This window comes from Achroia grisella, unplaced genomic scaffold (assembly GCF_030625045.1).
Source record: "Achroia grisella isolate CSIRO2021 unplaced genomic scaffold, CSIRO_AGI_Agris_v1 utg784, whole genome shotgun sequence".
NCBI classification, from domain to species: Eukaryota; Metazoa; Arthropoda; class Insecta; order Lepidoptera; family Pyralidae; genus Achroia; species Achroia grisella.
Genome location: NW_026713024.1, coordinates 1872968 through 1888631, shown reverse-complemented (window position 1 = coordinate 1888631; position 15664 = coordinate 1872968). Strand labels below are relative to the sequence as shown.

General features: G+C 34.5%; 1 protein-coding gene across 1 annotated transcript in view; it reads left to right on the top strand.

The window, feature by feature from the left end:
* Nucleotides 1-10673, top strand: part of LOC131851560 (uncharacterized) — a 226747-nt gene extending 216074 nt beyond the window's left edge. The window contains exons 21-30 of the mRNA XM_059202073.1: nt 230-420; nt 1367-1519; nt 2818-3370; nt 3483-3723; nt 3798-4115; nt 4184-5320; nt 6005-6178; nt 6719-6778; nt 9439-9536; nt 10316-10673. Coding sequence (XP_059058056.1) covers nt 230-420; nt 1367-1519; nt 2818-3370; nt 3483-3723; nt 3798-4115; nt 4184-5320; nt 6005-6178; nt 6719-6778; nt 9439-9536; nt 10316-10586 — 3196 coding nt within the window. The 3' untranslated portion in view covers nt 10587-10673. The remainder of the gene's footprint in view (nt 1-229; nt 421-1366; nt 1520-2817; nt 3371-3482; nt 3724-3797; nt 4116-4183; nt 5321-6004; nt 6179-6718; nt 6779-9438; nt 9537-10315) is intronic.
* The last annotated feature ends 4991 nt before the right edge of the window (nt 10674-15664 follow it).

Below are 15664 nucleotides of genomic sequence, written 5' to 3'. Positions count from 1 at the left end.
TCGACTCCATGTGGTTCATCGTTGTTGTTATTTCCTAATGATATTTCGCTTTAAGCTAATTAACCTGACTTTATGAGTTCACATAATCATCCTCTACAAGGTTCCCGCCAAAGTATATTGTAACAGGCGGGTGCACCATCACCTTATTTAAAGTAATTAATGTCTTTATCAGTTTATACATTATCTATGTTTGCATTTAATATATGTATTTGCACAATCTTTTCCCCAGATGCGAAACCCCAAATCCAACTCCAAACATCGTAGGGCTTGGAACACGAATGCTTCAAGAACCTTTCTGGTTAGGGCTGATCACAGTCTTTGTTGTACTCGGCATGATCGGCCTCATCTGGTGTGCCAAGCGACACTTTCCAGAAAAGATCGAGAAACTTCTAGCGGAAGAAGCCGATCGCTGCGCAAGACGTGAGTCCACCAATGTTATCATAGACAGCAAACCTTTAGGCTTATCCCGAAAAGTAAAAGTAACTTGCTCTACCAATCCGTTTGTTTGGAACTATAATTATATCAGCACTCTAAGCGAGCTTGTCACGATCACGTATCTAAATACACGATTTCTATAATAGCTCAATGAAGAAAATAACCTTGTATTTGTATTATAACTTTGTAAATTCACAGTAACGTTACGCTTTCTTCCATAATATGTTTACCTGTGTCAGAATTTTCTGCTATATACTCATATATTTTCTCAATAAACGCACTGTCTTTGGGATGGTAAGGACACGTTTTGCGTATTTATATACTTTTTTCTCTAAATGTTTTTATATGTTTTCCAACGAGTTCAGAAACGATGTCGATATTAGCTTGTTGTTTTTTACCGTTCGAGTTCTGCATGTATATAGCTTAGACATTTATCTCATAGGAGCATCTCTAGTTTCTGAACTACGTACAGTGCACAATTCTTTTAACTCGGTTCCGAGAGGTATCTACAAAATTGTTTCGCTCATACAACATTATGGTTAGGTTACCGCAAAATTAGTCAATTCAATGTTGCAGATCGTTGTATAAAATTGGCTCAGTAGGCGTTACAAGTAAGTCCAAGTTAAAGTAATTGTGTAATATATGACAAAAGGGACTGTCAGAGACGCCTGGACATGCTCGTAGTGATTATATAGTAAATAACCTTTAATTGTTTGTGTATTTTTCGTAATCGTCGTAAAATTGAGCTCGTCGAATGTCCCGGTGTTAAAAAATCTGGCAATCCTGTGTGTGTGGGGGCTAGCGACGCGGGCCGGGCGGCAGCGGTACGCCGCCGTGCCGCAGGCGGAGCGCTAGCGGCGGCGCTAGAGGCGGCGGCGGACGCGGACGAGCCGCGGCGGGCCCGCAGCGTTGACGCGGCGTTTGTCCACAGCGGCGGCGCTGCGCGGCGGCGGCGAGGCGGCGCCGCACCGCACGCTGCTCACGCGGCTGGGTATCCGCAAGCCGTCGGTGTCGGGGCTCGCGGCGCACCCGCGAGCCGCGCGCACCTTTAGCTTGGACGATCTGTTAAAGCCGCCGCCCGGACGTAAGGAGTGGAGCGATCACGGCGCACGCCGCCCGACCGGATGTCGCACCGGACCGCGCCCTTCGCACCGACGCGCGCGTCACATCTCCCATTCATTATTATCATTCTATTTATTTCGATGGTTCTCGTTTACATATCTTTATATTGTTATTGATATTTTCATCTTTATATTATTCATCTTCCATATCCACGTTTATATGTATATGTATACTATAAAGATAGTTTCATATCGAGAGTAGATTGCGAAAATATTTTATTTCATCCTTTTTAGATGCCATAACATTATTTTTATACGATACGATATATTCATCGTCATAATGTTTACAGCTTTAAATTGAATCATTATAAGTATTATATTACTTTGCAAATATATCAAACGATTCGTAAACATGTTCATTTGCGTGTGCGAAGCGCGCGGCACCCGACCGACAATTAGCACTGGATGTGTCCCGCTACTGAATGACACTCGATGTGGAATGCTACCTAACCACCGATCACCAAACAAATCGGTCTTGCTATTTCTTTCTTCAACGTCAATGTGTGCACCCTTGACTATGCACAGTGCATCTCGATGTAGCCGCTCCTTCCTTCGTTTACACCTTTTTAGATCGTCCAACTATTTATATTTCAGTTTTTACACTGTTGACAAAATTTTAAATCTTATCAATATTCATTTAATTTATATTGTCTATAGAACAACAACAGTTTAAAGGCTGGAACACTATCTCTCTAATACATGCTTCAGCATGATGATTAGAACATTGTTCTGCATTTACTTTTTAAACTTTTATTAACAAGTAATAATTTTTATAATCGAAATAAAATATATTATATTACAGAATGTACTTTTTGGCAGAACACTGTCCTTTGCTTAGCTAAACGATGTAGTTGTTATTCAAAACTGTTTAATATTAAAAGCTTCTTCTTCTGCTTGATGATGTTTTCTAATATTCTTATTTAATTTATCAACTTTTGAAACATTGACATTTAAAACAACTTCGACAAACCGAGATTTGTACGTACACCAGTCTGGTTGTTTATTGGCACATTTTAACTAAATTCTCAATGTTTTACATAAAGTCTGGCACTTCTAAAGCATTGGCTTACTTTAGCTTTACTATGACCTGAGCATGAATAAAATTTCTTGGTGTTCTCAACAATTTATTATACCTGTTTCAAGAAATGTTTTCTGAATATTGTGTAGCTTTTGTCATGAATGGATTTGATGTTGTAATAAAACGCTTCCATAGACCAATATGGGCTAGTAATAATTTGTACATGTTAGATATTTTTAACAGGAACACCTTCACCACGGAAAAAACGCAACAATTCCACACCAACAAAAAAGAATGCCGCCGAAAAAAAACAAATATTGCAACAACTCATAAGTCCTGCTACCGCGAACGACCATTCGAAAAAGATCACAATGGGGGAACTTATACAGATGTCCGAGAAAAGAACACTGAGTACAGTGGAAAGCGCTCCAGCTTTTGTGGATTATGGTGACAACAAAGAGACATCTTTCGCTAGTGAAGCATCTACGCCTTCCACTTCACCTTCAATGAGACACATATCAGATCCTAAATTAGAAAAGAAGGTCACTTTTGCTAGACTTCTCAACAAAGTTTCAGCAGAAATGAGTTCTAGTTCTGATGTAGACATGGTCAATACTATAGCAATACCAATGGCCGTAATTGCCGATAGGAGTTTAAAAGTAAAGGCGTCCAGCACTCCCCCGTCTCCAGGGGTTGAAGTCCGATCGCCTCACAGTACTTCTAGTAACCAAGGAAGTGATTCAATGTCCAGTCTTGACCTAACGTTGGCACATACCGCTTTAAGAAAATATTCCAGGTATATTTAATCAATTCTTGTATTTATATATTTTGTACAGTTAAAACATCATTTCCATAATTAGTTCTAATGAACTATCTAATATCTCATTTCTAACTATTTTGCTTCGCAGACAACCAAAAATATCAAGTGCTGATTCGATTTTAGCTATGTTCCGTAACTTCTCATCGTCATCAGCAGCCATAGTATCTCGAGCATCATCTGGTGGAGTATCAGCTTCTAGCACTCCATCGGCCTCGTCGCCTCAAGATGACACCGCAGACGCGGATGATATTTCTTTAGCTTCCTCTCATATACCATCTCTCGCACCAGATTCACCGGTTACAAGGCCTCATAATACTATTGAAATACAGGTAATTTAATAATTTTGAAAAAAAATTTTTGTTTGTGTCTATTTTAAAATTTACATAATATTTTTTTGTGTCAGGTTCTAGATCCACTTAGTGCTCATAAGTCATCTTCTTCTGGTAGTAATCTTCTTCACCCACCGTCTATTCTACTGGAAGTTCCGAGTGGTATCAATAAATGTCTATCACCTATTCGAGAGTTACCTACTCCATTGCCAACTCCTCTCCCTACTCCGATGCCCACGCCACTCCCTTCTCCACGTATGCCACGAGCAAACATGGAACAAGATACAAAAAGTGAATCGACTACTACGTGTGTATCACCAAGTGAAGATGAACTAGATGAGATTAGATATGAGTCGAAACCTGAAAGATCTATTAGTGGATTGAGATTAAGGGTGAGTCAATGCTGATAAAGAACTAGCAATTTTTAATCATAGTACTGACTTTTCATTTTTGTTTTCAGTTACGTCAGCCGGCTACGAGTACAGACACCCCAACACCATCAACTCTAGTAACAGATTCGCCAAGTCCCAGTTTTACTCAAAGTCAAGACTCGGAACGGGAAATGTCATCTCCATCTCCTGCACCTCCTGCTTTAAGAGTTCCAGTTCTCACCATAGAACGCGCTTCCCCCGGATCTCCTCCACCTAGACGAACGCCTCCTCATATAGAATTCCAACCTCCACCATTAATAACAGTTACATATAATGCAAGCGAAGAATCTGATGAGCCAATGTCACCTAGACCTCCACAACCAAGTGGAAATATGTGTTATTTAAGTCCTTTCTCAATGTCCGCACGAGGAGAAAGGGCTCCTTCAGAATCCAACTTATCCTCCTCTGGCTATAGTTCCATGGCCAGTCCAGGTCCATCAAGATGTGGCTCTAGTAATCCTCTGTGCCCTTCTGAAATGGAAGACCCAGGGTCTGGAGGAGGCCCTTCTTGTTTTCAGTCGAGACGACGACCATTAATGAAAACTAATTCAGGTCCTGCAGCATCTAATGATGATGCAAAAGACAGGAGACGGGGTCGGTCTGATTCGGAAACTCTTTCAGATGATCCTTTATTAGAATCCAACGATGAAGGTATAGGGACCGATGAAAGGGTAGACGATGTTCCATCAAGTGCCAAAGAATTGGAAACAATGGTTGTATTAAAAGAAACATTAGAATTGCCTCAAACAACATTGTGCTCGCCTAGTGGAGTGACTAAATGTTCCATAGTAAAATGTATCAGTGTCGAGAGAGGATTGGATGAAAAAGCTTGCCTGCGACCTCCCACATTGCTTTCGGATTGCAGTCGACCTTTAAGTCCGGTGAGTTCGAGAAGTGAAAGTCCTCTCAGTGACAAAACTGGACTGGGGAGATTTTCACCACAATTTTATGGTCGACAGCTCCCTTTTACGGATTCCGATGGCCTATACGACTTCCCTAGCTCAGAGTGTGTCCGAGGAAATGCCTGCAAATCGTCGAATAATGCTCAGAAGAAGGTTGGAAGGAAGAGAGACAGAAGAACGACGCGCACTGCATCCCATGAAGTAACGGGTACAACCAAATCGTCACTACCACATATGCCACATTCTATGCACAATTTATTAGAGGCAAGTTAACATTTTGATCTATTTTACGATTTACACGAAGCCTGGCCAACGCATAAAAATATTCATCAGTTGTCTACAATTCTAAATGTTTTTTTAAAAGTACTCTTATAGCAAACACGTTTGTTTACTATACAATAAAATTCTTACGAAAAATTAAAATTTTCTAAAACAAAAGGCCAATTTGTAAAATTTTAGTGGCATATGTATGTGATTGATTATATAATTAGAGTTCACCAAAAGTATAAAGTTTTTGAGTTTTAATTGTTCTTACAAATAAGAAAATTACACAAAGTCCACTAATTACCACTAATTACATAAGGAATCTTAACAACTTTACAAACTTTGTTTTGTATAACTAAAATACTAAACTAAACTGACTAGACCCACCTAATGATAAGTGGCGATCGTAGGTTAAGTACATGAAAATCACTACGGTCATCTTATGTCATATTGTATTGACCGTGGTTCCCCATGCTATTGTATATGACTAAGATGATATAATGTCAAGCTCACAAAGAATGCTGCTACACTATTCTAGACTAGACAGCTTCCAGCTGTCTGCTATTTCAATCGCAATCGAAGAATGCTATTTGGCGATTGAAATAGTTTAGCTATTCCAATCGCCAAGTAGCATTCTTCGAGGTACCACCGCCAAGAACTTTGTACAAAGTTTACGTTTGGCAGGTGCCAGGATGTCGTGATGCGAGTGCACGAGGGCGCAAAGGTGGGCGAAGGCGATCTCGCTCACAGGCTCCAGCGCCCGCCTCGTCCTCCTCATCTGAAGACTCGGTGTCCAACGCCTCCGTTGCTTCAGTGGCATCAGCAAGGGAACTCCGCCTACCCGACTTAGATATGCAGGTATTTATTTGAGTGTTATTTTGTGCATAATTACCATTCCTGCTTCTAAAGATAATTCTCATTTCCAAATAATATAAATATCTCTTCCAAAAACTTCTCTGAAGGTGGAGCTAGACTTAAAGAATAAATATTAAATAATGTGAATTTGCAACGAAATAATACTCAATATTTTCAAAGTGATATCTTTGAAAATATTCCTTATAACGCACTTATAAATTATTGACCACAGTTTGATTAGATCTTATACACGTGAAACGCGAAATTATTCGCGAATAAGAATAAAGAAATCTCCTATCAAAAATTTATACTAAACAAAAATTGATAGAGCGTGAAAAAACGCTGACAGACATAGTCTAAGTCCGCCTTTATAAGAAACAAAAGATTGTTCTTACCAATTTGACTGTACGGAAAACACTGTCACTGAATACTAATGTTTACTTTTGCACTGTTCAATATTATTTGCATTGTACACTTGCCGTCTTATATTTTGTGCTTATTCTCTATGGTTTGGCTAGGTGTAGACTATATTATTATTTTCAGCATTGTGAGCCGACTCGTTTGCGGAAACCACTCAGAAGACAAAAATGCCGTAGCTCAGAGGTGATTCATTGTTGTTGAGGAAATCATGATTTTAGCTACGTTCTCTGTATGTCTACGTTGTACAGGATTACAAATCCATTTAAAATATCTATCATTATTCATCTATCTATATTTATATCATTTTTAGCACAGTAATCAACGAAGCTAAAAAAATATGATGAATACGGTGTTCTTACGATATCTAGTTTTAATATATCTAGTCACTGATTGATAAATATCTAAGTAATTAACTTTTTTTGCTTTAGTACTTGAAGATAGATTGATCAGCCACAGTATGCAGTGATGTGAAAATATTCAACGGATACGATTTTAATAAACTACAGATAATAATAGAAAATAAAGAAAAAATTGTGTAATTCATATGTATAGTTGTCTTAACTTAAATTTAATATATAGTTTTTAATGCATAGTATATATATATAGTATAATAAATGAGACACCGTTAGATGTTTGAACGAATATATCTCAGATCTCGTAACGAAAACCATATTTTCCACAATAACATAACGTTTTAAATATTAAATTAACAATATTCCAAATAAAAGTGCCTAACTATACATTGAAAACATTTAACTAACTATACATTTCGGCGCGTGAAAATTCTGTTCTTTAGCACTTTTTTAATATTTATAATATGTGCCATTAGTAGCCTAAAATAAATAAATACATCACGAATCAAACTCTAATATTAAGTTGTTTATATACAATATCATATTCTAACGTACTGGTCACACCAAAATATGAACTGTTGGAAATGTAATTCTGTACATACTGTATATTCAATGCTAGCATATCGTTTTATCATCTTGATATGGCTACATGTATACCTTTACATCACTAGATAGTCGATATACTACTAATGTGTAGATATATAGATTTTATGTGTATATATAAATCATTACTCATATACATTTAGATATGTTCCAGTGGTACCATCGAATGTTGATTTTTCCGTAGCCTATTTATATCGTAGTTCAGAGGAATGTTCATCTGTAACTTTAAGTTAGGTTGTTGGAGATTAGAACGAGTTCCCACCAGTAGATATATATGTATATTAGACTTATATGTTATATATATACAATGGTTTAAGCTATGAATATTATGAGATCAATTTTAGATATTGAACTATTATATGTTGTCCTCTTCATTCTAGCGATTTTATAATTTGAAAGAATGTGACAAAAGACACTAGGAAATAGTTAATAATGAAAGGACAATTGTTAAATATTACACGTTTTTAACGGTCACAGATTATAAAAAGAAATTATATTATAGGCACTGTCGCGTGTCGGTATTTTGTTTTTTAAAATACATAAATGCTTGAATGAATATTATAGCTTAAAGTATCAACATATAGCTATGTATCTTACCATGAAATTGATCCTACTTATTGCTAACTTATCAAATATTAAACCAAAAAACGTAATCTTCTAGAGATAATTGTAAAGATATGTAGTAACTACTTACCTGTGGTTTGTTTCCGTTATGTTACATTGTGTGATGGATAAATACATAAATTCATAATCTGTTCATGTGCAGTCCTATTATTATGAACTTAAATATTATTTATTTAAGTTCATCTAAGTTCAATTATAGGTACATGACTATTACATCTAACTATATAATTAGTTACACAGTTTAATACAAACATCATTTTGTTTTAAGTGACGCAAGCCTGGTCCCCTCCGATCGATCCCCCGTCTAATTCAAACGAGGACCGATGTTACGACGGCCTGAGCCGAGGTTCGAACCCCTAGCGATGCCCTCAGACTAAAGTTTTATCTGTCAGGCGGGAGTTGGCCTTCAGCAGCTCCATAAGTCCTTCCGCGGGTTTGGAGTGCCATCTGCACTCGCCCCCTATCGTCCGGTGAAGCTGTAAAGGCCAGCTGCAGTCAACAGCATTAGAGTAGTCGAAAAAAGAAAACACGCAAGCCTACAATTATGTGATTACTTGCCCAATGCTACGTAAATTCTACTATACTTTGTTTTTTTTAAAGAGAATTTTTTATTTCTTGTTTGTCGTTGTTTTTTTCTAGTGTAATGTGGCACATCGGAAACAAACTGAGGTGCTATCGATATCAGTATGTACTTAGATTTAGAAGCATGGTATATATATATATATATGTATATCCCAATGTAATTTAATTCTAAACCTATATGAAACCTTATGACTCCAAGCCAATTGTATTGATTTAGCGGTGTATATGTGTATTTTTCGAGGTTGACACCTGATACATTTTCTTTTTAAAATAAATATATATTCAGATGTTTAATCTTCAAAATAACCCATATTGCAATTACTTAACACTGACTTTACGAATTGAGCAATTGAGAGAAAATAGTTTTTTTTTTATTCAAATAATAAACCACTTCAAATTAAATAATCATTAACACTAACGCATAGTCATTTTGTTTTTTAAACACTCTAATAATTCAAGAGAAAAGCTATTATTTACAAGAAATGACAATATTAGATAAAAGCATTTTAATTTATGACATTATTAATATAATTCTTTGTCACAAAAGAAAATTGCTTCACAAATATACCGCTCTGCTATCCATATACAATTTACTGTGACAAGGTTTCAATAAGTTTAAAATCAAATATCCGCGACTCCAATTAAGTACATTTAGTTAATTGGTATAAATCCAAATTTCAGGACACGTCGTCGAAAATCTCGTCGAGTTTGGACCTCACCGAAGACTCCAGGAAACCGGTTAAGATAAATAAATTAAGGACTATAAGTAATCAGATAAGGTAATTATAATTATATAATAATAAAATAAATAAGTACTGAAGTTGATACAACATTCAAATACAAATTCAAAATATCTTTATTCACGTAGGTCTATTACAGACTCTTATTATATGTCAAATCTACCGTCAGTTCGGAATGATTTCGAGATGAGAAGAACTGACAAGAAATTCAGCTCGTATTCTATTGACGGCCTCGGTGGTCTAACAGTTAGATGTAAGACTACTACTAATGGTTGCAGGTTCGATTGCTGCTGGTTACAGACAAACTCATTGCTCTTCGTGTATATCAGCAATTGCTACTTTCCCCATAGTAGGCCGTAGGTTCGTTTGCAATTTCAGTTAAATAAAATCTTTACATAGTGAAAAATTAAGTTGCTTCCGCTGTTTGTTCGCTTAGATCTTTTAAACTATGGAATGAATTTTAACGCAAGATTTAGCATTAGATAGAGTGATTCAAGAGGAAGGTATATATGTATAACTAACCACTCGTTCCCGGCTTCGCCCAAGTGTACATGTATTATACATATAAACCTTCCTCTTGAATCACTCTATCTATGGAAAAAAACCGCTTCAAAATCCATTGCGTAGTTTTAAAGATTTAAGCATACATAGGGTCGGACAGCGACAGCGACTTTGTTTTATACTATGCAATGATACTTGTACGGCCGTGCAAAGGGGCGGATAGCTATTATAAATATAAATTAGAATTATTATAACAATACTTATATCAATTTATAAATTCTACACAAACACACATTTTCTGATATTTGCATTACCAGGTTCCTGCGACGCCTAGAACGAAGTTTGAAAATGAAGGAGAGCTACCCAGCGTTGTCTGATGATGAAGGTGATGAATCTTCGAGTGTCACCTCACCACTACTCCAGGGAAGGAAAGACCTAAAAAACCGAGTGCCGACCCACGCAATATCCGCCCCTCTACTAGGTGCTGTAAGGCCGAAAATCACTAGACAGAGACGTTACGACAGATCACTTCTAAGTGAAGACACGAGAACTTTGAACACATTAGTTGGACATGATAATTCTGATTGAAAATAATTTTTTATTAAGTGAAAAATGAATTAAATCTAAAGTTATATCTACATTGAAATCGTTACTAGCGATTATGATCGAATTTGTAATTACATTACACATATTACAGTTTGATTGACATTAAAAGTTACTAATTAAAAACTGATTTAATGAATTAGTTATTCTAAAATTAAAACATCTGGTGATGAAGTTAAATATCGTTAATCATGCATTAAAGATACGTTACTATCGAGTCGTGATAATTGTAGATATGATTCGTAAAAGAGGTCACTGCCGATTTATCCTAAATAATGATTAAAAAACGTATAAACGTTCGCATTAGAAACCGAACTCTGAATCGTAACGATTTACAGCGATTCGTCCTGCCTAAAGGATTCAGTTTTGCGGATGTATTCGAAATTTTTACGATTAGCGGACGCGTGAGTACGGTTATAGGTAAAATAACGATTCGTCGATGTGTTAATGAAGCCTTAGGTGTAATCGATTCGATAGATAGAAAATTCTAGATATGATTTAAATCGTAAATTGACTAGGTACCAATATCCGCCGTTTGATTTAATTAGCTAAGCAGTTGTCATGTTGTTAATAGTGCACCCTATAATATACGTCTCAAAGATGAAAGTCCTTTGGCACAGATATGTACTTAAGACTTACGGAAACACTGTCATTTCTTTAACACGAGATGTTGCAGTGAAGTAACAAATATAGGTTTAATTAATAGTTCCCACACTTTGACAGCTGTCACGTTATCGTTAAGTAATTATACAAGATTCTAATCTAATGTGATATGACATAATATAAGGTACATAAGACCATAAGAACGTTGGTTTTTAATAGAAGTTGGTGTTGTTTAGATATAGTATGTATATGCATAACCTGAGTGTTTTTATTTCTTTAATTTCACTTTTGATGTCTCGAAATAACTATTACGTAAGCTTAACCTGTACATATAATTTCTAATAGCAATAACTTGTATGTAGTGAAGTATATTTTACTGTAGCTAACGTATGTTAGTAGGTAAGTAAAAGGTTAGACCACATCATTTGTGGCAGTATTTATTTAATTTGTTGTTTATTTAAATTTTCATTACCTTCCATTTGTAATATTTCCCTTTGCAATAGGCACGTGTCTAAATATTATTTTGCCTTAAATTTACTTTAACATTATGTAAATATGCTTTATTACGTATTATGTAAATATAATTAACGTATTGCTCAAATGCATATTTTGTGAAATCGTTTTTTGCGCACTTTTTGCTATTTTGTAAATATAATCGATTACTGTAAATAATGGAACTCGAGAGAGACTCCTTTTTCGTGAAAATGTTAAGAATAATTAAATGTAAATGTTTTATGTGTAAGAATAAAAACAAAATGAAAGGCCCAAAAAAATCGGTATACCAAATGCACAATTATTACTTATATACAATCATATATATGAATTTAAGCACCCATATATTAAGATATATCTACGTATATTAAACAATATTATCTTATTATACCTGACGCACCAATAGAATAGTTTCTGCAGCATCGTTTAGATTAAACCGTATTTTAAATAATCCTTGTAGTGTTAATCGGGTTGTTTGTCAGTGTAAAATGTGCCCTATTTCTCTTGTTTCAAGTTAAAAGTTTCCGTGCACGTTATATCTATGATAAAAAGGCCACACTCCTCATCAAATTCCTACATTCACTTTTCATTAGACGCTATTATTTTTCATTCATGCAAGTTTTATAATTATAATTACTATTACACGTGGATCTTCTCATTATTGAGTCGCATTTTAGAATTTAAAATCAACACCCTAATTACTTAATTCGAATTTAAAATTTTCTTCTTTAACGTTTTCTTTCATTGTTCTCAAAGTTACCATAGATCATATAATTTGATAGACTAGGTAAATCTCTCTAGTAATTTCAGAATACAATACAAACAATTAGAATTTAAAAAATACAATTTATTGTTATACAAATTCCATTAAAAATCATTTAGTTATAAACATGTAACGCATCCAGCAATAATTTTATGTGATTCGACTGTTCAAAGACTGACGTTAACTTTGTGTGCACGAACCAAACGTAGTCGCTTCTGTTTTATTTCTGTATTATATTATCGTCGTACATGCATATTGTATCTTTAGATTAAGCCAATGTATCGATGTTAACTTCTTATTTGTCACGTGAAATTTACATATTAATATTCCACGATTAAATTATAAAAATGTACTCAAGTAACGGACACTTTATAAAAAGTGCAACATTACGATTTGTCTACAACATTTTAGTTTATCAGTATTTTGTAAGGTGAACGTCCATTCTGAACACAAATATCCTGTAGGATATTCTATAAAAAAACGTTAAACATAGTTAAAAACTTATTGACAAAATCGTCGAACCTCTAATAAATTGTAATGAACTGTATTGTTATCCTTTTCTTTCTAGTCACTTTCTAATTAAGAGAGACAGTGACGTCAGTGAGTTTATCAATAAGTGTGTACATAGCGCGGGAAAATGGACGTTCACTTAAAAACACCACTATTCTAAGCAATTATTGTATGTTATATAATAATAATAACTCTGAATTTATTTATCTGGGCTGTCCTAGGCCATATATTTATATATTACGATATACTAGTATATTATCCTGCCGTTATCTTGTATTCATTGCTTAAGACGCGTCGGTATATAATAGTGTAATTTGATAAATTATGGAAAAACAATGGCCTGTTCATTGAGACTGATTTTCTAAAACTTAACTCTTAAAATGTTGCTTAATACGTTTCTTGCTCGATCGATGTATCTCACGTGTTAGGTATCTTGTTATATAGGCGTTACTTCCAATCGGAGGCTTGATTATGTTGTTATGTTATATAGTCAAAGAATTGTAGTCAAACTAATTATAAGTATACAGGTATAAACTTCGATTTTGTATTAAAAATCGAAGTTAATTTTCTATTACCAAGATTCCTGGTTGGTATACTATTTACAACTACAAATAAATAACTACAAAATAATTTAAACATATGACCGACATTGTAGTTTTTTTTTATTCAGTTTAAGGGAAGGCAAAGGGAACTATGCCCATACAGCCATTGGACATTGTAGACGTTTGACAATGACGTTTTACATTTGACAGTTATTTTTGCGGGATGCCAGTTTTGAAGATTACACTATACCCTAACTAAGCTAGAATGTTATGACGATAAAACCATATTTTACATGTTAATTCTAGAGCATTTGTTACAAACCAATTTTCAGATTGCAACACCAAAATTGTAGTTCTACTTACTACTGTAACAATTTCAGTTTATCTTTACATAGTTTAAAATGAAATAAATCCGCTGACAAACAGTTTGCTTAGATTTTTTAAATTTCCCGATGGATTTTATTTCACGTCGTCAGGACGGATGTCATTAGCAATAGATAAAGTGATTTAAAATGAAGCTTTATATGTATAATACATGTATTCCCGCGCAAAACCGTGGCGGATAGCTAGTTTAAAATAAAATGCTATTGTACTGTGATACATAATCAAGCCTCTGTGCTTTACTACCTTCTAAAATATCAGTCTGTATGTACTTTGAAAAAAAATTATCTATAGCAATGGATGCTTACGCAATTGTCTTCAGTTCTGATGAATAAATACTAAACTATTATTTACAAAGAGGAAGTGAGGCGGATCACATTTAAACAAATTTATATAAAAAAAAATATCCAATACTTTTGTCACAATATATGTATATATTTATTTATCGGTGCATATTCCATTTAGAAAATTATAAGATGTGTTAAAATACTGAAGTTTTAGTACTCTAGATTAGATTACTTTTAAAATTACTATTATTAATTTTGTCAAGTGTTTCTGTTTTTAAAATTCATAATTCTGCCATGTATAAATAATATATAATTAATAATAATTCTGTGGTACTCCCTCTTTGTAAATATGACGTATTTTCACAATGCCCGCAACAAAAGTTAAATATTATTAGAGGACTACATATTTACATACAGAGTGAAAGCTTAAGCACTGCCTCAAGTGGTATTAATCAAAGTGAACATTATGAAACATAGTGTGTTCATCCTCTTGTCCCTTGGACTTAAACAGTTATACATACGGACGAAACCTAAATGAATCTATGCCACAATAACGAATGTTCCGTATTGAAAAAAAAAAATACAGATTCATATAAACAAATATTTACTGTTCAAGCCTGCAATCCAGAATGAGCACTGGCTAAACGTATCTATGTAAACAATAGCAAATGTTCCGTGCTGAATAAAAATTGTTACACAGATTCATGTAAAAAATATTTGCTGCACAAGCCTGCAATTGCAATTATCCAGAATGAGCACTGGCTCAACGCTATCACTCTGCATATGCAATTCTCTACGATAATACTATTGAAATGTAAACGGACCGTTTAAAACAAAATTATAAATATAATATTTAAATATTAGAAGCATCGTGAGAGCACAAAATTACGGTAAGCAATACATAAGGACAGTGTACTAATTATGAATGAAATGTAAATTAAATCGAATATAAAACGCTGTGATTGAAGTGTGTGGCTCAATTTCTTAAGCTGAGTTACAATTTTCTTTCTCGTACAAGAATCTACAATATATTGTGTTTAATTTTAATAAATATACGCATAAATAGATGGTACGCTTTGTACAATAACTGTTTATATGTCATGCACATGCAATATAAAAAAATCTGTTGATTCAACGCGCCCGTGTATTTACTGAGAACGGTAGATATAGTGAAACTTGTACTTTGTTTTACTTACTCTTAGCAAGTATAATCAATTTGTACAATATTTAATTGTCTACGCCCTGTTTAAAAAAAACAAATAGTGTTGATTCACTTCGAGATTATCTACACTAAATCTATTGCAAAAAGAATAGTCAATATTTAATTGTCTATGCCCTGTTAAAAAAAAAAGAAATAGTGTTGATTGAATCAGGAATTATCGTCACAAAATCTGTTACAAATAAAAAAACGTTCAGAAATAGCGCTAAAACATCTGAACTGAACTAGTTCAATAACTGAACTCCTAAATATATAACTTGATACAA